At 40.3% G+C, this 26,484-nt stretch overlaps 1 protein-coding gene across 1 annotated transcript in view; it reads right to left on the reverse strand.

The window, feature by feature from the left end:
- The window catches only part of zfp64 (zinc finger protein 64 homolog (mouse)), a 63,284-nt gene that overhangs the window by 3,592 nt on the left and 33,208 nt on the right, over positions 1-26,484 (reverse strand). Inside the window, exons 3-5 of the mRNA XM_048550202.2 lie at positions 19,781-19,951; positions 16,991-17,053; positions 14,838-15,089 (exon numbers count right to left, since the gene is read on the reverse strand). Of these exons, the coding sequence (XP_048406159.2) occupies positions 14,838-15,089; positions 16,991-17,053; positions 19,781-19,951 (486 nt within the window). The remainder of the gene's footprint in view (positions 1-14,837; positions 15,090-16,990; positions 17,054-19,780; positions 19,952-26,484) is intronic.

Below are 26,484 nucleotides of genomic sequence, written 5' to 3' on the forward strand. Positions count from 1 at the left end.
TGTAGCATCTAGTCTGTTGAGTGCTCCACCACTGATAACCATTTAGCATGCAAGGCCTTAAGCTCTGGAATTCTATCCTTACAATTCTTCACCTGTCTTTGTTTCCTTCTTTGAGATATTCCTTAGGTCCCACTTCTTCGATCAAACTTTTCATATTTATCCTAATATCATCATTATTAACTTGGTGTAATCTATTTTTAAAGACCTGTGGAATGTCCTGTTAAAAGAATGATGTACCTGAAAAATATTTTAATTACAATAAATTGCAATACTGAGTAACTATTCTAAAGATGTTTACATTTGTTTCTTTTAAGTGAATTACTCAGCACTGGCAGGATAAATAACTTCAATGCACACTGACTATCACAGTCTTTTTTGCGAAAAATGTTTTGGCTTGATCTATTTGCCATTGTCCAAATTTTAGTTCATACCAAGAATTCATAGTAAAATGAAAATCTTTATTTCTCTTAATATGTCAATTTTTAATACCATTAAGGCTGGATACAGTCAAGCGAACCAATTGATTATTTTGGGCTGAAAGTATCTTTCAAAACCAAGGTAGTGTTTTTCTTCTCTTTCTTTATCATGCCTGTTGTATCTCAAGTTTCTTACAACATTAAATTGCATTCTGTTATGAGAAAAGTCCAAATACCCAAGGAAGGAAGTCAGTATAGACCTTTGCCAGAGTCAGCAAATGATAAACATAATATTTTTAACCAAAAGAAGAAATGGATAGATTGGCATTGAGAATAGAAAAAATTGCACCTCCCAGTCGCGAACCATTTCAATTCCCCCCTCCCATTCCTTAGATGACATGTCCATCCTGGACCTCCTGCAGTGCCACAATGATGCCACCCGAAGGTTGCAAGAACAGCAACTCATATTCCGCTTGGGAACCCTGCAGCCCAATGGTATCAATGTGGGTTTCACAAGCTTCAAAATGTCCCCTCCCCCTACCGCATCCCTAAACCAGCCCAGCTCATCCCCGACACCCTAACCTGTTCTTCTTCCCACCTATCGCCTCCTCCCACCTCAAGCCCCAACACCATCTCCTACCTGCTAACCTCATGCTGCCCCCTTGACTGTCAGTCCTCCCTGGACTGACCTAACTCCTCCCTACCTTCCCACCTACACTCACCTTTACTGCCTCCATCTCCGCCTCTGTGTGACCAGTTTGTCTCCCCTCAACCTATCTTCTCCTCTATCTATCTTCTATCCGCCTCCCCATGTCTCCCTATTTATTTCAGGACCCCCTTCCCCTCCCCCATTTCTGAAGAAGGGCCTAGGCCCAAAACGTCAAGTTTTCTTGCTCCTATGATGCAGCTTGCCCTGCTGTTTTCATCCAGCTCTACACCTTGTTATCTTAAACAAAGGTGGTGGTTTGTGTTTTCTGAAGAAGGGTCCCGATCCGAAATGTCAACTTTCCTGCTCCTCTGGTGCTGCCTGGCCTGCTGTGTTCCTCCAGCTCCACACTGTATTATCTCTGATGCTGGCATTGACGGTTCTTACTATCTCTATTGCTTTATGTACTCATTTTGGTTAAGAGAACAATAAGGTGGAATCTCTCAGTACATAAACAAAGAAGCCACATAAAATTCAAAACCAAAGATAAGCAATGGAAGAGTATGCAGTGACAAGAGCAGGGAAGTTGACCAAGAACAGCATAATTTTAATGCAAATGAGAAGATGCTAGACTTGATTCTTTTAGAATTAAATAATAACAATTTTACTCAACAGCCACAGGAAAAGCTCATTTTCTAGCTTTTAAAACTTGAAATACATCTGGACAAATGTGTAGCTGGACTTGTAAAGGCCTTGAGGAGCAAATGTTCAATGTAAAGCAGAGCAGGACTTATATAGTTAATAGTAGGGCCCTGGGGAGTGTTGACAAACAAGGAGACTCACGGCTTCCTAGTTCCTTGAAGGTGAAATCACAAGTACACAGGGTGACAAAGAAAGCATTTGACACACTTGCTTTCATTGGTCATAACTCTGAGAATAGGAGTTGGGATGTCAAATGACAGCTGTACAGGACATTAGTGAGGCCACTTTTAGAGTACTGCATTCAATTCTGGTCTCCCTTCTAAATGAAGGATGTTGTTAAATTTGACAGGGTGCAGCAAAGATTTACAAGGATGTTGTCAGGAGTGGAGAATTTGTGTTATGGGGTAAGGCTGAAAGACTGGGGCTTTTATCCCTGCAGCGTCGGAGACTAAGGGGTGACCTTATACAGGTTTATAAAATCATGGGGGGCATGGACAGGGTGAATAGCCAAGCTCTTTTCCCTAGGTTAGGGGGAGTCCAAAACTAGAAGACTTAGTTTCAAAGCGAGAGGGGAAAGATTTTAAAAAATCCTGATGGGTAATATTTTCATGCAGAGGGCGGTGTGAGTATGGAATGAGCAGCCAAAGGACGTGGTGGAGGTAGGTACAATTACAACATTTGAAGTGCATTTGCATGTGCATGTAAATAGGTAAGGTTTAAAGGGACATGTGCCAAATGCTGGCAAATTGGGCCAGGTCAGATTGAGATGACTGATTGACGCGGACGAGTTGGATCGATTTCTATTAAAAATGCAAACATATGAAAATATAGAAAAGGTAACAAGGTGTAGAGCTGGATGAACACAGCAGGACGAGCACCATCAGAGAAGCAGGAAAGCTGATGTTTCGGGTCTGGACCCTTCTTCAGAAATGAAGAGAACAAGCCAGCTGGGCGAGCAAGTCAACAACCTTGCCCACAACCCGCGCTACAGATAATTGCCAAAACTTTTCTGAGCTTTTGCTTTTGGTCATCATCGCTCTGCAAAAAAAAAAATTAACCGTTTACTGGTATATATTTCCTTTTCTCCTCTTAAAGTACAGCTATAGAGATCCTTTACAACTTTAATTATCAGGTGATAATTAAAGCTGATCTGCTAATCCTTCAAGAACACAATACAACACAGTAGAAATGGTTGATAGCATTAACACACATATATGTGGGATCAGTTCATGGATTCCATCATGATTGTGATGTGCAACTAAACTATTTGTATCATTTATTCAATATTTGCAATACAAATTTGCAAGTGTGCTTGAGCAGGAGTCCTTGTTATCTTATAGTGGTAGCCTTCACATTCCACAGCAGCTGAGGAACTCCAGCTGTAGCTATGCACATAAACAAATTGGGGCCCAGTTTAAATTGTTTTGCACTCTTTTAGTAACTGGAGGCACATGTCGCTGCATGTTATTAAAAGAGCTTTCAAATGGCAATTATTTGCAAAAACATAGTTTGTGGCTTTATCACAATATAACAATAACCTCTTGCAGTACAATCATTTACTTCCTGTGTGGCTTTTTAGAATTGCTGGTGAGTAATTTCACAGCAATTAACATCCTTTCCCCAATTCTTCACTTAATACTGCAGCACAACTTACAGTTCGTGGGTACCAACACCTTCCTGGGTGAATGCACCACCCAGTGAAATAATGAGCTACAAAGATTAAGAAGTCCAGGTTCAATACATGGTCACTACCAGCTCTGAGCAGCAGAATGGCTGTCCCAACTAATGGACATGTAAGATCAGGTAAAATCATTACTGGACTGTGTTTGGGGTTGAAGACTGAGGTTGGCGAGATACAAAGGATGTTTGCTGGGGCAAGATCAGCAAAAGAGAAGGAATAAAAATTAGCAGGTACAGTTGAGAGGAGGGGCATGCTTGCAGGAGTGGGCAATAACTTACATGCGTACTTAGATATGCTCATTCTAAGTAGCTCACTGCCAGTCTACCTAAAAATGGAGCACATGCTCTAAACAAAATTCCTGTCAAACGGATGGCTGATGAGCCAGGAAAGGTAAGCTGAATTGTAAACTGCTGATCAGAGAAAGGCCAATGCATTGCTCATATCTTTTCCCCTTCAATCTAGGACCAGCATGGAGGCATGCTCCGATCATTGATGAATGTTTACATCAGAATTTTGCAGCAATAATCTCTGCACAGCTAGACCAAGAGCCTTAAATTGGGCCAGGCCTGCAGTGGAAGCAGGAATAAAAAGCACAGAAGGTAATGTGTGTCTCAAGTCTTTCACCAAACATCAGAAGTCACAGCAGGAACTGGATAAGACTATTACTGCCATATAGACAGGTCGACACCATGTAGAGGAGGAAGAGGCACATGCACCAACATTATAATAATGTCCTCAGGGTATCTCAGTGAAATTTTTCTCAGGTACTCCTTTCGTTGAGTCATGACATGGGATGGGGCAATAAAATAACAAGTCATTAGGTCACAAAACACAAGGAACACACAAATACGGCGAGGTGAGGTGTCAAGGCTATGTTTGACCAAGCATAGCATCAAGGAATTATACCAAATTGAAAGTCAATGGGAATCAGGGGAAAATGCTCTTCTGGACACAGTCATACCTGGTGAATTGGAGGGTGGCTGTTGTTGTTGAAGGTTGATATTCCAGCTCCAGGACATGTCTGCAGGAATTCCTCAGGGTAGTACGCTAGGTTGACGCAGCTTTAGCTAATTCATTCATGGCCTTCCCTCCACCAGAAAGTCAGAAGTGGAGATGTTCACTGACAATTGCACAATGTTCCATACCATTTGCAGCTCCTGTGATCCTAAAGCAGTGCATGTCTAAACACAGCAAGGCCTGAACAATATCCAGATCTGGGCCGAAGAATGACAAGTAACAGTCGTGCCACATAATTACCTCCAATTACCAGCTCCAACAAGAGAAAATCTTACCCCTGGACTCTCAATGGTATTATCCTTGCTGAATTCTACACTATCAATATCCTTGAGGTTACCATCTAACAGAAACCGACCTGTACCAGTCACAAATATAGTGGTTAAAAAAGCAGGTCACAGGCTAGGAATCCTTCAGAAAGTATCTCAACTCTCGACTTCACAAAGGCCATTCACCATCTACAAGGCACAAGTCAGGAATGCAATGGAATATTCTTCACTTGCCTGGATGATTGCAGCTCAAATGATACTTAAGAAACTTTGCACCATCTAGGACAATGTAGCCCACTTGATTGGCACCACATCCACAAACTTCCACTCTCTTCACCTCTGGCACAAAGTAGCAAATGTGTGACCATCAGACCATCACAAAGCCTCCTTTGACAGTACCTTCCAAACCCATGACTACCACCACCTAGAAAATCAAAGGCAGATACATGAGAACACCATCACCTGCAAGATCTGCTCCAAGTCATTCACCAACCTGACTTGGAAAGATAATGTTATTTCTTCATTGACAGAAGAGCAAAATCCCAAAATGTCCTCCCTAAAGGCATTGTGGGTGTACTAATACCAAACAGACTTCAGCAGTTCAAGAAGGCAGCTCACCACCACCTTCTCCTGGGAAATTACAGGTAGGTAATAAATGCTCGTCCAACCAGCAATATCCACATTTTCCAAGGGGGAGGTGATGGCCTAATGCTATTATCACTGGACTGATAATCCAGAAACTCAGATAATATTCTGGGGACTCAGGTTCAAATCCTGCCATGGCAGGTAGTAGAACTTGAGTTCAGTCAAAAAAAATGTGGAACTAAGAGTTTGATGATGACCATAAATCAATTGTTGATTGTTAGGAGAAACCCATCTGGTTCATTAATGCCCTTTACAGAAGGAAACTACCAGCCTTACCTGGCTTGGCCTCCACTGGATTTCAGGCCGACAGCAATGTGGTTGACTCTTAATTGTACTCTGGGCAACTAGGGATGGGCAATAAATGCTGGTGTAGCCAGCCACACCCTCATCCCATGAAAGAAAGAAAAATAAATAAAAATTGCAGGAAAAAAATGGAATTCACAAGTAGACTTTTGTAAACAGGCTCTCAAAGATATTGAACATTAAAGTTTGCAGAAATATTTGTAAAAGTTAAAAAAAACAGTGTGCACTAATTGGAAAAATGTCTGTGTCTTACATGCAAAACAAAGCATGAGGAAAGAGTACAGAATCTGAAGAAAACAGAAATAACTGATTAGTTGCTAAGTTCATCGTCTGGCTTGGAGAGAATCCCATCTCGGTTCAAGCCAAAGGGTACCATGCTGCAGCTTCTCTCCATCAGTTACATGTCTGCTCTTTGTGATGTGGAAGTGTCCGTGTTGGATTGGGGTGGACAAAGTCAGAAGTCACACAACACCAGGTTATAGTCCAACCGGCTTATTTGAAAACACAATCTTTTGGTGTCTTACTCCTTCAGCTGTTAGTGAGAGAGGTTGAAGCAGACACAGAATTTATAAGGAAAAGATCAAAGGGTCACACCACTGATGAGGATGTACCAAATAAACCTAAGATGTTGTTAATCTTTAATCAATTAGAAGGTTTTAACTCATTAACATGTATATGTAAAACCCTGAATCCCTTTGAAGTCACTGCCCTGAGAACTAAAGGTTCTATCTGTGTAAAGAAAAGGTGACATTTTAGGTCAAAGAATGCATGTTAGGTGTGAGGCCTTGTTTAGAATCTGTTTGTGTTCTGGTTTGGAGTCAGGCTGGTCTTATTTCTGAAGTGAGAATTTATAAAACAGCACATCGGCTGACTGTATATAAGTTGTGTGCTTTTGGAACGAAACAGAATGTATCTGCAAATACAAATTCACCCCATTGATTTGCACGTGTGTGCGTGCGAGTGACAGAGAGAGAGAGAAAGAGAGAGACACACAGAGAGAGAAAGACACAGAGTGTGTGAGAGTAAGAGACAGAATGTGCATATGTGAGAGGGAGAGTGCGTGTGTGAATGCGAGTGTGTAAACGCACATGTGCGTGTGCGAGAGAAGATCTGTGAGTGTGTGTGTGTGTGTGTGTATGTGGGTGGGCATGTTTGTATAACTGAGTGTGCGCACGTGTGTATGTCAACGTATAGTGTGGTGGGATCAACTGGTCGTGCAACATAAACCCAAGATCCCAGTTGATGCCGTCCTTATGGGTATCGAACCTGGCTATTAGCATCTGCTCGGCAACTCTACGTTATTGTGTATCCCGAAGTCCGCCTTGGAGGACGTTTACCTGAAAAACCGAGGCCGAGTGTCCTTGACCAATGAAGTGTTCTCCCACTGGGAGGGAATAAACCCAGTTGGTGATTGTTGTGCAAAGTCCATTCATCCATTGTCGTAGTGTCTGCATGGTTTCGCCAATATACCACGCCTCGGGGCAGCACATGAGATAGACGGCATTGGCCGAGTCACTTGAGCATCCGACGTGCATGTAGTGGGTGGTGTTCCCATGTGTGGCGGTAGTGTCCATGTCTTGCGTAGATTGTATGGTGTTGTGGTTGATGTCGTCCTTGAGGTTGGATAGTTTGCTGCGAAAAGTGACTTTAATGCAATTTGGGGACTTACATATACATATTAATCAATTAAAACCTTCTAACGGATTAAAAATTTAACAACATCTTAGGTTTGTTTAGTACATCCTCATCAGTGGTGTGATTCTTAGATCTTTTACTTATAAATTTTGAGTCTGATACTTCCTGTGTCACTAACACCTCAAGAAGGAGTGAGACACTAATAGCTTGTGTTTTCAAATAAACTTGTTGGACCATAACCTTGTGTCATGTGATTTCTGACTATGTCTGTTCTTCAACCATGATGTGCAACATTTTCAACTGGGTCTCTCCAGCTCTTCCCACAAGGCACCATCAAAATAGTCCAAACATTGGGAACATTTTAGGTAATGTTCTTATTATGTTCATGTTATATTTCTTCCATATAAATGTGCTTTTCTTTACAGTCCTTTTTTTGAGGTACGAAGGTTTAGCATAAGTACCATCAGCCAGATTGAACAGAGAGCCTACGTTCAGAAGAAACAACTTCTCCTGTTCAGAAGTAAAATAGGGTCAGCATCTCCACAAATGGTACCTAGAATGGTTAAATTTCATCATCAGTATAATTCTTTACAACTAATTTCACTTGTGAGAGGAAAGGAGTTCTGGTCCTTCTGTGGTGCACTCAGAAACTCAAAGTGACTTACACACAAATGACCAGGAGGTGTAACCACAAGTGCAACATTCAGATACTTTAAATTACATTATCCTCTGGTTATTCCAAGGCTGTAGTGTGAGATCAAGATGCTGACATATGTCCATCAGAACAGTTTCTTTACATCTTATTCTTTGGTCAAGTACAGGAAAGGGAAACGTTGGAAATACTGGTGCTACTTCAGCACAGGGAAATTTACAAGTCCAAGTCACTGAGTATCAAAGATCATCATCTCACACTGTCACTGTCCCTCCAGTTTCCCTTTTGTTTTGAGCATCGACAAACTTAAAATGATGCTCATGTTGCAAGTTCATTAAAAGAAACTCCTCCTTTGAGCAAAACCGTCCTCCAGGCTCACTGCAGGCAGCCTAGCAACATTCAAATGAAACTACAAATTTCAATGTGAGAAATTGAAATGATATGGGAAGCAAATCCTAGGGTAGATTTACTAGTTTCTCATTAATGGCTGTTTAACAAACACACAAATTCGTTTTGCTTAAGTGTGTTTTTGAGTTAATTAATCAGCTCATCCCAGAGGCAGAAGTTAAGATCCACTCAGATAATGACAAAGCCCAACAATTCAATCTCACACAAGCTCAAGGTGTAAGCCCTAATGTATAAGGAAACGCACAACACTCAGGAAGTTCTTACACTTCTTCCTTCTTTCTGTCTCCACCTCCTGGAGAGACTAAAACCTTGCTAAACAACATGCAAGATACTCTTCAATCCCGATAACTAAGCCGCTATTTATTCACATTTATTGTCACATTTGACAGTAATGACGGCAGATCATATCACTGTTAGGAAAGCTAAGTCCTATTCCACACTCATTTACAGAAATTGTGTACTTCCTGCAGTTGTCATTCATTAGAAATCAGGAACAGAAACTCTGATCACCTTTCCAATCAAAGGTCCTGAAGTTAATCCTACCACTTTCACTAAACTCACTGCAATTAGCTGACTTGATACAGGCCAAGGAGTAAATCTAGGATTTCATTTATCCTTTCCAGCCTAAGTCATAGAGTCATACAGCATGGAGGGTAAGTTTGCTAAGTAAATAGATGTCACATTAGAGATAATGGGAACTGCAGATGCTGGAGAATCCAAAATAACAAAGTGTGGTGCTGGATGAACACAGCAGGCCAAGCAGCATCTCAGGAGCACAAAAGCTGCTGTTTCGGACCTAGACCCTTCATCAGAAAAGGGGGATGGGGAGAGGATTCTGTAATAAGTAGGGAGAGAGGGGGAGGTGGACCGAAGATTGGTACAGGAGGAGATAGGTGGAGAGAAGAGTATGGGTGGAGAGGTAGGGAGGGGGTAGGTCAGTCCGGGGAGGACAGACCGGTCAAGCCGGCGGGATGAGGTTAGGAGGTAGGAAATAGAGTGCGGCTTGAGGTGGGAGGAGGGGATAGGCGAGAGGAAGAACAGGTTAAGGAGGCGGGGACGAACTGGGCTGGTTTTGGGATGTAGTGGGGAGAGAGGAGATTTTGAATCTTGTGAAATCCACATTGATACCATTGGGCTGCAGGGTTCCCAAGCGGAATATGAATTGCTGTTCCTGCAACCTTCGGGTGGCATCATTATGGCACTGCAGGAGACCCAGGATGGACATGTCGTCTAAGGAATGGGAGGGGTAGTTGAAATGGTTCGCGACTGGGAGGTGCAGTTCTTTATTGCGAATCGAGAGTAGATGTTCTGCAAAGCAGTCTCCAAGCCTCCGCTTGGTGGTTCCATTACAGCTTTTATGTGTCATAGAATTTGAAGCTTGCCTTTTTATGGAATTTTCCATTATTCTAATCTGAAAGTTGTTATGCAAATAGAAGTATGATGCAAGAAATATCAAATGTAAGAGCAATATAAAAATGAGATAATCTATTTTTTTTAAATGCTGAAACCAGAATTTATAATCACCTTCCCAGCCTACAAACTTATTTCATCAAACCAACAAACTCTGAGTGACCTTATGCTGTGTTTACTTAAATTTAAATGTTAGTCCCAAAGTGTGTTTGTAAAGCATAACTCCATTTCAACCAGAGAATTATGAGGAAGAGTTCAAAGCAGGAAATTATCTAACATCTGCCATGTTAGGCTCTCCACTGCTCAATACATTTTTTTTGCACTAAGTCACTGAATGTGCAAGCTGATACAGGGCAGTGAGGAATAAAGGATATGTGAGACCAAGTAAACAGGCATCCAATGTGTATCTCCTTAACCGATCAGATCAAAGGACTGTGAAATTAACAGCACAAGAATGAGTTACGTGTAATTACAGCGTGCGAATTCAATGCCAGCTCAAGTGCAAAAAAGAAAAACAGAAAGAAAGATTAAGAGACAGAACCGATGTGTTAAAATAAAACTAAGAACATGTTTAAATTGTGAATTCAGTACACTTAAAGACTCCAATAATTAATCCTGGAGTAAGGCTCCAGTTTATTTTCAGAGAGACAGTATTGAACAGTTAAAAAGTTGCACAAAGGGGACTTCAGGTATAATGGCAGGACTTAGTTTTCTGCGACATTGGCAAAAATAGCATCTTCATTGCATTTGATGCATTTCAATGAGCAGGCAGTCAATGACATACCGTTTGGCAAATTTAATGGCCAAAGAGATGCAACACAGATGGCAATATTTATATATTGACATTTAACTGCAGACGTCCCTCACCTGGAGTTGCTGGATAATTTATGCACACACATATGTCATTTGTTAAGATAGAATACGGTTCTTTCTGGAAAAAAATACTCATTTTGACAAAGCTTTTCATCAGGACAATTCACAAGAAATACCAAGGTAAAGAGAAAACAATGTTTGTACTGTTAGAAGAAAAGTCCTGATTGGTTGCTAATTTGACTCTGATTAGTAGAAGTCTTGCCATGGAGAATGCACCAGTTATATGCCAACTGGTAGTTAACTGTGGGGCTTAGTTTAAATTTTAAACCCGGCAAGTTAATGATCAGAGTTCATTTGCTAACCAACCAGCACTTACCTCTTCTCTCCATAATCCTGGGCATGCTTCCTTTTCAGATAACTATCTAATTCCCTTTTGAAAGGCTCAATTGAACCTACCTCTATCACATTAATGCATTTCGAATCTTAAGTATTTGCTGTGCGAAAAAATAACTTTTCCTCGTATCACTTTTGCTTTATTTTAACTACAGAATCAAATCTGTGACTTATGCCTTTCAATGCTTTCATGAGTGTGAACAATTTCTCCCTATCCATCCGCCAGACTCCTCGTGATTTTAAATGCTCTGTCAAATCTCCTTTCTCTAAGGAAAACAGACTTAACACCTTGAATCTATCTTGTGAACTGAAATTCCTAGTCTCTGGAACTACATCAACAGCAAAATCTGTCCTAATACATTGAGTCTTATACAGAATAACATTCCTAATGTTGTATTAGTTTATTGTTTTTTAGATTTTAAGTCAGAAATAACATTGATGAATAATAATATTCATAAAAGTCAGCAACCATCAAACTGCATTTATATCGTGCTATTAACACAGTAAAACATTCCAAGGCATTAACACGCATAATCAAACAAAATTTGACATTAAGCCAAAACTGGATATTAAGACAGATGTTAGAATCATACAATCCTTAGAGTGCAGAAAGAGACCATTCAGTCCACTGAGTCCACAACAGGCATCCCACCCAGATCCGCCACCTCCCCCTTACATATCCCTTAATCCTCTGTCTCCCACGCCTGATTTGCTAAGCTTGCACATCCGTGGACACTGTGGGCAATTTAGCATGGCCAATCCACTTAACCTGCACATCTTTGGACTGTGGGAAGGGCGCCCTGAGGAAACCCACACAGACACCAGGAGAATGTGCAAACTCCACACAGACAGTCGCCTGAAGGTAGAATCAAACCCTGGTGCTATCAGGCAGCAGTGCTAACCACTAAGCCATGTGCAAACCCTGTTCTGTTAGGACAGAAGAAAGAAAGACACAGTTATACAGCAATGTTGACAACCGCCAGATACTTCAAAAGTACTAAGTATTTTTTGAAATGTAGTCACTTCTGAAATGAAGGAAGTATAGCAGCTCATTTGTGTTCGGTAAAGTCTCACAAACAGCAATGTGATAATGAGCAGACAATCTGTTTGTTATCCTGTTGACTGATGGTTAAATATTGGCCAAAACAATGGTTCTAACTCCTTGCTCTTTTTCAAAATGGTGCCATTGGATCTACTCCGTCCACTCAAGCCAGCAGGTGGTGCCTTATTTAAGCCTGTCATCCCTCTGACAGTGCGATGCTTCCTCAGCATGACACTGGTGTGACAACCTTGAATTTGCATTTAAACCCTAAAGGAGCACCCAGAATCTTGTGATTCACTTTCAGTGTGGTATCAGGACTGACCCAAAATAGGGTACCAAATGAAAAACCTACTCAAAAACACAAATTTTAAGCAAAGCCTTGAGGGTGAAGGGGTTAGATAGGAATTCCAGAACCTGAGCAGCTGAAGGCATAGTCACCAATGATAGGACAACAACATCAGGTGATACACAGGAGGCCAGAACTGGAAGAGAACAGAGATTTGTTTTTAGGCCTTCAGGAGGTATAGAGCTAGAGTGGGGTGAGGTTATGCAGGGATTTGAACACAAGGATAAGAATTTTAAATATGGCATTGTAAGACCTGGCGCCAATGCAGAAATCAAAAAATCAGTCTCATTAAAAGAGGGAAAGAAATGACTTGAGAAAGAAACAGAGGTAGATTTGAACAGGAGAAAGATTAGCAGTGAAGTGCAGTGAGAGTAACTAAGATCATCTTGCTGTTGAAAATATACCAAATGAATGATTTTTATTGATTGCAGAATATTGGTTCAGCCTGTTTTCCATTGGTTTCAGCAATCAGTCAACTCCATGGTTGTCTGCACCGACATGATATCAGAATCTGAACTGTAAAAGCAGACATAATCTGCAATGAATTACGAGAATTCAACCTGTTACTGATGGGTGTGCTAACTGTTTAGGTTGAGAACCACACAAAATGTTCAGAATAAATCCTAGTGGAAAGTATAATTTTATTTTAAAGTAGTAATATCTGAGTTGGAGGAAATACAGTATCTTGAGACTCAATCCTTCAATAGCTATGAAGTTTCATTTTAATTTCCCTTACTTGAACTCCACATTTAGACCATATGGCTCATCATCCTGTTCATTTTTTTTATTATATGATAATAAAATGTGAGGCTGGATGAACACAGCAGGCCAAGCAGCATCTCAGGAGCACAAAAGCTGACGTTTCGGGCCTAGACCCTTCATCAGACTTCATCTCTGATGAAGGGTCTAGGCCCGAAACGTCAGCTTTTGTGCTCCTGAGATGCTGCTTGGCCTGCTGTGTTCATCCAGCCTCACATTTTATTATCTTGGAATCTCCAGCATCTGCAGTTCCCATTATCTCATTTTTTTTATTGTTTGGGAGGCAGTGGCCTAGTGGTATAATCACTAGATTATTAGTCCAGAGACCACAGCAACGATCTGGGGACCCCAGTTCAAATCCCACCTTGGGGAGGTGATGGAATTTGGAATCAATTAAAAATCTGAAATTAGTAGTCTAATGATGGCCACAAAACCAACGTCAATTGTTGGAAAAGCCCATCTCATTCACTAGTGTGTTTCCGTAAAGGAAACTACCATCCTTATTTGGTTGGACTTACATGTGATTCTAAACCTACAACAAAGTGGTTGCCTCTCAACTGCCCTCTGGGCAATTAGGGTTGGACAATTAATGCTGGCCTAGCAGCGGCACCCACATCCCATGAAAGTATATTTTTTTAAATTCAGTTAGCAGCTAAATGGTTAGGTTTAGAGAAGATACCAAACCAAGAGAACGGAGAAAAGATATCCAAAAGAATATCAATGGTGCATAACATATAACACACACAAATGCAAAGTACCACACATTAAGGAACTAATGTGTGACCTAATATACTGCAAATGGTGATGAAATATTTAACAAGGCTAAACAAACGTAATGGTAAATGTGATCAACTAATGCAGAGAAACAACCAAAAGAAGTTAATAAGATGATAAGCCACATAGTGGACAGCACGTCAGGAGAATTAAAGATGAAATTACATTGCAATCCAGACTGCATTTTGAACATTACAGTCAATACAGGCTACAGTGGAATCCAGGAGGCAGTGCAGAGAAGAGGCTGACCTCCATTATAAAATGTATGAGAAAAACACTGGAGAAACTTTGGTTTTGCAGTATGGAAGGGTACTTTTCATAGTGATCTACAGATGTTTACAGGTTAAGGCGTAGTCAAAGGTAGAGTCTCAAAATAGCCACAGTCCATACATTTTTTTCAAATATTAATTTCATATTTATGGTTCATGTTAAGAGGTGTCATCAATGACAGTTCTAAAAAATATAAATATAAATCAGTAGCAACATGATTCATCGTTATCTGTTTCCATTTTAATATGTTCTGCTAAATGCGGCCAACGCTGAGAGTCAGGAAATGACAAAAGACCCTGAATGGGTTTTGCACCATGGGTCTGAGCCATCTAAAGCAGACTCTCGTCTGAATTTCTTGGAGAATTAAATTGTTACGTTTGGTACAATTGGCATATACAGCAAACCAGTTTAAAAAAAAGTCGGCTAGATTGTTACGACATTACTTTGGTGGGGTTCTTCTTCCAAACTTTAGGCAGAAATTGATAGAACTAATTGTATGTATTTGAGGAGTATTCTGGAGAGTTAGGAAGTGAGCAGGCTAAACGCTGTGAAATTAGGTTTCTGGAACAAGTTGTTTTACTGTTTCCCCATTCAATGCACAACAACCTCCTTACGCACGTCTTTCCAATCTAAACCGCACCTGGTGTAAGCAGCCTTACCAGTGTGAGAGCGGAGATGGATAATGAGCTGGCTAGAGCTGTGGCTAGCGTAAGGACATATCTGACATTTAAATGGACGCTCGTCAGAATGGATCCGGAGGTGCTTCTTTAGGCTGCTGCTGTCTGCTGCCGCATAGTCACAATGTTGGCATTTATGAGGCTTCTCTCCAGTGTGTGAACGATTGTGCATCTTCAGTTTATCCAGACGACTGAATCGCTTGTTGCAAGTGTCACATTTGAAAGGCTTTTCGCCTGCAAAACAACATGGTTTAAAACAGAATATATCCCAAAAACATACAGGCTTTTCCAGATGGACTGCATTACTAGTCTTCATTTTCCTAAACAAATGCGTGCGACTTGAAATGCTCATGTCATTCCACTTTGGAATGAGGTAAATAAGTCAGGATCGGCGATGTTTATGATAGCTATTTAACTATTTGGGCTTACGGCACAATTTGAGACAATCAATCAATGCACAATGGGAGCTTGACAGCACTGATTGAAAAGAACATTTCACCTTGGTTGCAGTAACTGGTTCTGATTTCTGCAGGGTAAGAACTCAATGACAGTCATCTTGCAAATTAAGAGAATAACTCAAAGCAATTTTCCAGCAGGTTTTGAAAAGAAGGACCAAGTAAAATAAAATGGTAATGATTGCATGATTGGATCACCTACCCTCTTCTGCCATGCATGGAACGGTTATATGGCCAAGTAGAGCTGAAACAAGTACCAGCAAAACATAACATGTACAAGCTCCCCCCAAATTGCTGCAAATTCACACAAATACAGACCTACCACCCTACAGGTAGACTACACATTGCTGAAGGGAAAGAACTTTCCTGGGCAATATCAGCAGCTGAATCAGCACTTCTGATTCAGAAGTGCACACTGCATTACCACCTCAGTTGTAGTAATCCATTCCTATCCACAGATGGCCAGCAAAAAACATAACATGATAGACAAAGGCAATAACTTCATTAATAAAATCCTTACTCATGGAAAAAGCCTTTGGATTAAAACCATAAATTTTGCAACACTGATATTATACAGGTAAAGGTAATAAGTTTCTGAGTCACTTACACCCGAGGATCCCCAGTTCCACATTTTTAGCCAGTGCATGGTTAGCAGATTCTTTCAGATATAGATGTAAGAGTCCTACTATTGACCTCAGTTCTGCTGATTCAGGGATAGGGCAATGAACATGGGTACTGTGACTGCAACTCATGGACTCCTTCTAAAAAAATGAAAGCAGGTGGATACTAAGTCAGTACAGAACAGGATTCAGACATGATTGGCTCCAGCCAATGAATAACCTCCCAACAATGTTACTAACATTAACCTTAGACAATGAATCAGCAAAGATCTGCAAAACCAAGGGGGAGCCTGTGTTTGTGGAAATTCAAGAATCGTAGCTGACAATGGAAGATGTTGGCAGAAAGTGTTGGATGAAGATTATAAGGGTCTGAAAGGGTTAAACTTTAAGCAGCACCAATTGTGATACGTCATATAGACTTGGGAAAGCAGGTTATGAGTTTAAAAAAGTTAGACCAAACATCCAGGACCTCAACATAGACTTTAGAACAATATCTATTTCATCATTGTACACTGTTGCTAACATGAAATAAACTACATCTCGTTTAAAGACAAGAGTCTCTTCTCTTTAGTCTAATACGTAGTTCCTTCTGTCACATTCCAGATCAAGCAGACCAATTGTTAGCAAACTATCTCAGGTAGGATTAGATCCCTACACTAACAAAATATGGTGTCGGCAAATCTAATCAATAGCTTGCAATATTACAGACAGCCTCATGTAACACAGTGGTCAACAGTGAGGATTATGTTCTGCTAAGCTGCACAGTTGCTCAGCTGTTTGGAAGCTCCATGCATGCTAACTGGTGTGCCTTCTCAGTGGCAGATATAATAATTAATGGGAATGCAGAGTGAGGACTGCACTTACAACAGATTCAACAGAGGACTTTGAAATATTTGTTCCTTCTTTTTTCCCCATTATAGACAGTATGAAGTTAAAGCTCGAATCTAAAAAATGTTGGTTTTGTTTACTTATCAACTGTATTTGATCTGAAAAGAAAATGACAAAAGTTACCTAAATTTGAGAGGATTTAGGCAGTGGTATGACCTAAAACTACTCTTACCTGTGTGCGTTCTTAAATGCCGATCTAAATCTTTATTTCCATGCGTTGTTTTGAATGAACAACCTAGTGACAAAACACAAATATATAATACTTGTAGGGTGGGCATCTTTTCTACATCACATGGAACCCCCTGTGGTTCTCCTGACAATTCAGCAGCGAAGTCTTGTTCACTGTGATACTAAGCCATAATGTTTCATTGATAAGGGTGAGTCAAGAAACCTCAGCCCAGGCAGCAGTAGGAGGAGGGTAATTGGTTGTAATGTCCTAAAGCAGTAGAATGGATTAAAAGGGTTAGCTGTCATTCAGTTTTAATTCCTGTCCAGAGTCGGCCCCCTACCATTGCCCTGAGAAAGGACAATAATTAAGTACAGGCAATGAATTGGCAGTGATAGCCCTTATGGTAGAATCTCCCACTCGTGTAAAATGAATGACAATATCAGGAGACTGGTGGCTATTGATGCCTGTGTAAAATGCACCTCAACAACAAGCTGTGCTTTCAGAAGGAAAAAATGCAAAAAGAAAATCTTTATGAATAAACTTTGATGTGTTGATGGCCACATCAGACCCGTGACACAGAAGTTGTGCTGACATTCATTTAGTGATAGAAGCTGTCTGGTGAAAAGAAAATTGAATACGGTAAGCGGTAAGAAGGGTGCAAAGAGGTCACAGAGGGATATAGACAGGCTGGGTGAGTTTGATTGAGTCGACACTGAGAAAATGTTTCTTGTGGTTGTGAAATCTACAGCAAGGAGAATAAGGGCTCAACCATTTAGACCTGAAATGGGAGCAGTTTCTTCACTCACTGAATTATTAATCTTTGATTTTTTTTAAACTCAAAAAGCTATGGATATATAGTCGCGGGAATATTCAAGACAGAGTTTGTAGCTGTTTTGATGTTAAGGGAAGTCAGGAATAAGGGAATAGTTCAGAACCCTGGAACTGAGTGTACAATATCAGCCATAATTACATTGAATGGCAGAGTGGGACTGTGCAGCCAACCATTTTTATTTCTTTTCTCCTTATGATCCCTCAAGCAGAGGGGCAATAAATGTTTAAAAGCCTGAATGACATTTTCATTAGCCGGTAAAGCTTGCCAAGATCCATACAGTGCTCATTTTGCTACATCTCTGTATGTTTACAATCCAATCTTAGATAGAAAAAAATACATTTAAGAAGACAGAGATAATAGGAGCTGCAGATGCTGGAGAATCCAAGATGACAAGGTGTGGAGCTGGATGAACACAACAGGCCAAGCAGCATCAGAGGAGCAGGAAATCTGACGTTTTGGACCTAGACCCTTCAACCTGCAATTCATTCATTATTGTATACTAATCAAAAATATATTCAGACAGAAATACTTTCCGTCAACTACCACCTGCATAGTTTCTATTTCTTAACCCTATGACTGACATAGAAGTTAAAAGCATATGTGATCCAGGGTAACTTGGCATCCAATATCGGCTTAGAGATAGGTGACAGAGGATGATGGTGAAAGGCTGTTCATGTGACTAGAGGCTGACGTCCAGTGACATACCACAGGGATCAATTCTGAGACCTTTATTGTTTGGGATATATATATATATATATATATATATATATATATAAAACAACATAGATGAGAATGTGGGAAAGGTAATAAGTCAGTTTGCAGATGACACAAGACTAGCTTGGTGGTTAACAGTGAGGAAAAAGGTCACAGGTTATAGAAAGTTGTAGAAGGGTTGGTCAGATGAGGAGATCAGTCGTAAATAGAATTTAACCCAGGTAAGTCTGAGCTTCTGCACTTTGTAAGCAACAAGACAAGGGAGTACTCAACCAATGGCAGGACACAAGGAAACTCTGAGAAACCGACGTTCTTGGGGTGCTTGTCCTCAGACCCCTGAAGGTGGCAGAGCAGGTTACTGGATAGTTAAGAAGCAGACATGACACTTGCTTTAATCAGTCATGGCCTAAATTACAGGAGCAGGTAGGTTATGTTGGAGCTGTACAAAACCTTGATTAGGCCACAGCTAGAGGAGTGTGCAAGGTTCTGGTTACCACACTATAGGAAGGATGTGATTGCACTGGAGGGAGAGTAGAGGAGATTCAACAGGATGTTGCCTGGAATGGAGCATTTTAGCTGTGAAGAAAGGCAGCACAAGGTCAGGTTGTTCTTTTTTTTAAAGAACAGAGAACGATGAGGAGGAACCCGACTGAGGTGTATAAGATTATGAGGACACAGCCAGGGAGGTGGGAAGCAGCTAGTCCCCACAAGGTGAAAGGTCCGTAACAAGTGGGCATAATTTTAAAGGTAAAAAGCAAAAGGTTTAAAGGGGATTTTGGCAAAACATTTTCCACTCAGATCGTGGTGGGAATCTGGAATACACTTCCTGGGATAGCAGTAGATGCAGCAAATCTCGCAACCTTGAAAAAGAATGTCAATAAGCATTTGAAATATCATGATATTTAAAGGCTATGGGCCAAGTAATGGAAAGTGGGTTTAGTGCAGATAGTTGGTGCACACCCAATGGGCCAAAGGGCCTCTTTTATGCTGTATGACTAAAGGACTCTAGTTGATGCCATGCAAAACAAGTTGGTACATTGTACTGTGGTGCGCAGAGACGTCTAAGTTCAACAAAATATCTAAGATTTAACCAAACAACAAGCATCAATATTGCATTTTCTGTTAACTCCCATTATTCTATCTGCACACAATTATCAGAACAGGAGTTACTCCAAGACAAAAGTAATGCAAAGCATTACAGACAACCTCAAAAGATCATTATTTAAGGAGTCCTGTACTGTACGTACCTGGATAGCAGCACGTCAGCATTTTTTGTGATGTTGAATTCGATTTTGATTTTTTTGGAGTTGGCCTGGTGGGTCCTAAGGATATACTGGAAACTTGGCCTGCATTGCTGGTACCAGGTAGATACGCCTGATATCCTTGTTCAAAACCAAATTCTGACAACCGATTGGAAACTGTTCAAATAAAAGCAACATTAACTTGTTATACATTCTCCACTTATTGAAAACTTTTATTTGTAAAAGCAGACTTTTAATTTACAAACTGGATGAATGCTAACATTCAAGTTATCAGCACAAAACATGAATCCCTCTTTTCTGGAATTTCTGTTCATTTTGTTGCAAGTCCTCTGGTGTATACCTTCTCCAAAAGATCGCTAGGAGGCATTCAAAATCAGCAGCAGCAGCAGCATTTTATTGCTCCAAATGTTCCTCTCACCTGTTATTACTGAACAGACCTTTATCTCCAATAGATGTACCTCTTCTTGATCACCCAAGGATCTGAATTTTCAATGTGTGGAGAATCACTGATGCATGCACATACTTCAGTGTTCTATAGGCCCAGGATTTCTCTCTCTTGATATACTCACTCCATTCACAAGCAGACCACCAAGCATTTTGAATCATCAAAACGTTGTGTGAAGGTGTTCCACTGCAGTTCCCATACAGAAACCCCGAACGCCGGCTGTGGGTGTATGGTAGCCCAGAAACCGGAATCTCACAGTATCTTGTGTCATCCTAGCCTTTCATAAGCAGCAGTATCAGTGCTGTATCCAAGTGAGACTTGAGCTATGTGGATTGTTTTGCTTTCTTTGGGGGTGATGGTGACAGTCTAAATGAGAAGTGCATTGGTTTATGGAGGGTTCAATGGACAATACACAGAACATAAATAGCAGGTGGTGGTGCCTCAAGAGCAAGAATTATAAACGAAGGACCAGACAAACTGAATGAGCATGTCTTTCCGCGGCTGATCTTTAATATAGTCTAAGTGCTGGTTGCCATTTGACTGTAGTCTCATGTCAAAAAGAACACACGTACTTTTCCATCATATTTCGTGCATAGTCTTTATTGAAAAACAATATAATTATTTGCACTTCCGTAAGTCACCCAAAGCATTTTACAGTGTCTGAATTGTCACTGTTAATGGCTTGAATTTTGGGAGAGAGAAAAGCACAACTTCTGCTGTACACTTCCAGTGCAGTTGCCCAGAGACTTTCAGCAGGCTTGGCAACCGACATATCTACTCTTCCAGAGTCACCTAGACTCAAAATGTTAGCTCACTGTCTCTCCCTGGACGCGGTCTGACCCACTATGGTCTCCAGCATTTGTCGTTTTCAGTAATATTCCAGTGTTTGCTTGAATGCAGCAAATTCCCGAAGAATCTTCTTTGACACATGTAGACAGATCAGATAGTAAGAAACAGGAAAGACAAATCATGTTTAAATCTTTGGACATGTACATAGGGATTAAGGGAAATGCAAACGTGCGAAATGGGAAAGCTAGTCAGCAACATAACTTATTTCCTGAAGGAATTCGAATCTCTAACTGTGAAATTAGAACATTCAGAGCTAGAGGTTCTTCAATAGTGATTACCATATTGTACAGCATTTAAAAATCAGTGACTCCTGATGGAAGCTCTATCTTTTTCAGCCCTTTTTAAAGTGAGAATAGCAGGTAATTAGATAATGTCTCAGCCATGGCTGTGAGGTTTGCACCAGCAAGGCAACCTGAGGGAGACAGCAACTTTCAGATTTCCATGCTTTACTGTATATGGGAAGATATAAAAAACATTGTTGTCAGTTTTACCCAGCAATACTGTTATATGTCAACAGAATTCCCATTATTATCACAGCAAAATCTGGACCATGATTTTGACAAATACAAAATTCATACACCAAAATTTGCGCAAATAACAAATGGACGATGAATGATGAATTAATTTCATAGCATTTGTGCATGAAGGGATTTTGGCCAGTACACAAGAAACAAAAAAACTTCACTTCCTATCACAGTTTACCACCTCCTCTTGACATTCAATGCAGTGAGAAAATCAAATCTTCCTTACACTCATTAAGTTCCTGGGAGCCACCATTAACTCAACCAACAAAGTAAATGTTTTGGCTACAATAGCGTCAGAGGATGGATTTTCTGCAAATGATTTTCTCAGTTCACACACCATCTTGACCTGACCTGAAAATATACTGTTCTTTCTTCAACATGACTGGGTAAAAAAAATCCTGGTATTCCCTCCCCAATAGGAGTCCCAAAACCTCACCAACTGCAGTGATACTAGAAAGCAGTAGAGTACTATCACCTTCTAAGTGGATTCACTTGGGCAGTAGGTTCTAACTTTGTCCTAAATCAGCAACACCGTAAGCCAGCAACTGAATAATATAACAGTCCCTCTTCTTTATTGAGTGAAGATATACAATCTCTGATGTTAAGCAGAGCCAGTAAATGAAACATCGGCTCAATATCTGATCTATGATCAGCACCTCCAGTAAAGTAGCATTTCCTCTCAATAGTCTAAGCACCAGCAGCTTACATTTTCTAAACTAGTAAGCGTCAGAGAAATATTCAAAGTATGAACCAAATCTACTGTAGATTGAAAAGACCAGATCCAATCACATAATAAGAATGACAATCTCAAAGCAGGGAAAAAGTACTTTTGTATTAATGGTCATGGTTATAAAAATTTAAGGAAAATGTGGCCGCTATTTTGACATTTAATTTAGTTTTGTGGGACAACTTTAATTTCAAGTTTCTCTTCCTTGTTAGTAGTTGGATTTCTAAGAGGATTTTCTTTAAAAAGAGCTATATTTGCAATAATACATAATGAAAAGGAATATATATTCATTGAAGGTCAAATTGGAACATCTTAGTCCCACCAATTATTTTCTCCTCACTACATTCTTTCCTTGCTCGAGAACTTGCGACAAAACAGGTTCACAGACACAGACAAAACTCCTCTACTTTACTCAAACATTCATTATTAATGGTCATAGAATGAGCCAGCGCAGACATAAAGGGCCAAATGCACTTTCAGACCTTCTGTGACGTATAAATCTAGTAATATTGTATTATAAAAGCATGACAAACCTAGCTTATTATTACAGGCATTGTAACCTGTTCCACCTGGAATAATAGACTGTAATAATTGTGTAGAATCTGAATTGCCATTTCCCTGAAAAACCCAAGGTTGCATAATGCCAATCATGATGCCTTGAATGTGCTTAACTAAATCAACACAAACCAAGTAACTGGGTTCTTACCTACTCTGGATAACAGCAATGACAACTATGACAACAGCAAGTTTACTGAATTTAGCGCCGTTGGCACAGAAAAGTATCTCAATAAGGCTCACATAAAGACACAAAAAAAGTATGCAGTTCGTTGAAGGACAGAGTAGGATGGATTTTATGGGCAGATTTTTTTTAAGAACTCCTTCGAAGGAGGAAAGTGAATTACAGAAGAGTTTGTGAAAGAATTCTTAAGTGGCAATTAAACAATTGAGAAAACGGAACTGCAGAACTTGTACACATCACTGACTAAGTTACAAAGGTAGGGCGATACTATTGCACAAAGTTAAAGGTAAGATCTGACAAGGCCAGCGAAGACACTTTTTATTGTCCAGCCATTTATCTCATTCATGATTATGGGAGTTTACTGCACTAAATTGAATTTGAGGAGTCAGGAGGTGAGTAATATACAAGCAGATATACCAGCCTCTGGCCTGCACTTGGCACCACAGTGTCGTTATGGCTGGTTTAGTTCAGTTTCTGGCCGATGGTAACCCTCAGAATGTTGACAGAGGGGGGATTCAATGGTGGTAATGCCATTGAATGTTGTTGTGATTGGACCCGGAATAAGAATCACCAACTTGTTGCGACGCCAGACAGGATATCCTGAAATGGTCACGCTGGGTGAGGAGGGATCAGTTGGTTCCCGTTTCTTAGTTCAACGTCTCTCTTGGCTGGTCACAACAAAGATTAACTTAAAAAAAATGCTTTCTCTCAACAATACCTTTAACCAATTCAAGTGCATTAACATTTTGAAAAGAATTAAATTAATCAGGCTGTCTTGAATGAGCAGATTAGAAAAATGAATCCAGCAAAAATAAACGTATCAATTCCTGGGTTCTGTGAGGATGACATGATCAAATTTTACAGCAATTATGTTGAATGGTATCACTAACACTGATAGGGAAGAGATTAATTTTGAGATTCTTAGTTCTGCAGGTTGACTGACAGCTTCTGTCTTCTTGCCTTTTTGATAGTAACTTCAATACCTTTCCTGGCCCCAGTACTCAGAGTGAAAGCCTCTCTAGGCCAGCAGTGAAGGGACTGCCCTCAAGCTGTGACTTGCACAGCCCTCTAGTTCATGCTAGCATATCAGTCAACTCCCTGCATGGAGGCTAGGACTACAGGGATTTTTAACCTCTGTTCTTGCATATTGCTGTGAGGGTAAAACATGATCATGTCTTTCAATTGATATAAAAATGACATAATCCACAGGAAATGGCTTTTCTGCTGATGGGGTAATCAGTTTTGGTCTTGCATCTCTTGCTTTTATATCTCTCTGTTTGAAGTTTCCCTGACACCATGCAGATGTGGCTTTACAAAGGGACTTTCCACAATCAGTGAATTCCATTCTCATGATATACTTTAATCAGCCATTCTTAGTTTGCAGGTCTTTTATTTTTAACAAAAAGGCTTGCTTCAAAGCTTGATATGTATGTAAGTAATCTAGGCTGTAATTCACGGTAATGACAATATTATGGGGCAATGGTTAGATTCTCTCTCATTGTAAGTAGTCATCGCCTGGCATTTGTGTGGTGCAAATGTTATTTGTAACTTATCAGTCCAAGCCTGACTATCAACCAGTTCTCGCTGCATTTGGGCACAGACTGGTTCAGTGTGCATGGAGTCACAAATGGAGCTGACCATTGTGCAATCAGCAAAAATCCCCACCTCTGATGATATGATGGAAGGAAAGTTATTCATAAACTAGGTGAAGATGGCTGAGCCTAGGACGCCACCTTAAGGAATTCATGCAGTGGGGTCCTGGAGTCTAATTTGATCAGATTCAAATAGAATCCATTTTTGCAAAGAGTCCTGGTGCCATATATGGTCAAAAACTGCCTTCATGTACTTTTCTTTTATTCATTAACAGGATGAGGATGTCACTGGCCAGGCAGCATTTATTGCCCATCTCCAATTTCCCAGAGGGCAGCTGACGGCCAATCACATTGCTGTGGGTCTGGAGTCACATGTCGGCCGGACCAGGTAAGGATGGCAGTTTCTGTCCCTAAAGGACATCAGTGAACCAAATGGGTTTTTCTGACAATCAGCAATGGATTCGTGGTCATCATGAGATTCTTAATTCCAATTTTTCTTTGAATTCAAATTCCACTATCTGCCATGGCAGGATTCAAAACTGGATCCTCAGAATGTTATCTGGTTCTCTGGATTAACAGTGTAGTGATAATACCACTAGGCCATCATCTCCCCAATCATGTGCAGTCACATCCTCATGAGTTCATCTCCTTTGTTCAAGTTTGGACCAAGGCCTGTATTATGGTCAAAAGCTCAGTGGGTCTGTCAGATCCCAAACTTAGTATCAATAAGCAGATCATTGTTGACTATATGCCACTTGGAAGCACCAACAATAACACGTTCCACTATTTTGCTCATGATTGAGAACAGAATTATACGAATGATGAACGTCAGTTAAATCAGTGACATCTTGGAAGAAAAAGCTAAGACAAGATCTGAGAGAGGAATTCAAAATCACGAAGAGTCTGGGCAGTGTTAAGGGTTAACTTTTTCTACCTGTGGAAGGACTGAGATAAAGAAAACGTAGATTTAAAGTAATTGGCAAAATAAAAATCTAGAGAAATGGTTTCTTGGCCAAGAGAAGTTAGGGTCAGGAATGCACTACCTGAAAAGTTGGTGGCGATAATTTTAATCAAATCATTCAAGAGGGAGTTAGATTATTATTCAAAAAAGAACACTCAGAGCTATAGTGAGAAGGTGCAGTAGTGGCACATAGTGAATTACTCCTTTAAAGAGTCAGTGCAGAGATGATAGGCTGAATGGTCTCCTGTATTGTAATAATTTTGTGACTACACAGTGATTTCTTTAGTTATCCTGTACGTTTGAGAAACCCTGGAGTTATAAAAGGCACTATATACTTGCAAGATGTTTTTCTTCTGCCTTTAACTGGCTCCTAAAATGAGTCTAAGATTTTGATTTCAATATCCTCCCCAAGAAGACTGTTCAAAGGACTGATCATGCTTTGTACGAAGATCTTGCCAACATCCATTAAAAATAATTTCCTTTTATAATCAGCATTCCCTACTATTGTGTGAAATAAGATTTTGGATTAATTTTATCTGCACTTGTTAGTATCTTACTCCTCCGGTAAGATTGCCTCTGAAGTGCCTCCTTCCAAGATTAAATAAGATTCAGTTACTCCAGACTTTTCACTGGCTCAACCTTTCGGTGCCAGTTGTCAGCCAGGTGGCTCACATCCAGCTCCCCTTAATGAATTGAATGTTTCCTTTATATCTTAATGACCAAACTGAAACCTGACCAGGTCCCTTTACACTCTTAGTCTAGCATTTCCAAAGTTATACTCAACTGACCTTGCAACAATGCGTAAGCATTATATTCACCTTGTTTCTTGTTGCTCCACATTCATTTGGCACA

The sequence above is a fragment of the Stegostoma tigrinum genome, chromosome 19 (genome assembly GCF_030684315.1).
Source record: "Stegostoma tigrinum isolate sSteTig4 chromosome 19, sSteTig4.hap1, whole genome shotgun sequence".
Classification (NCBI taxonomy): Eukaryota; Metazoa; Chordata; class Chondrichthyes; order Orectolobiformes; family Stegostomatidae; genus Stegostoma; species Stegostoma tigrinum.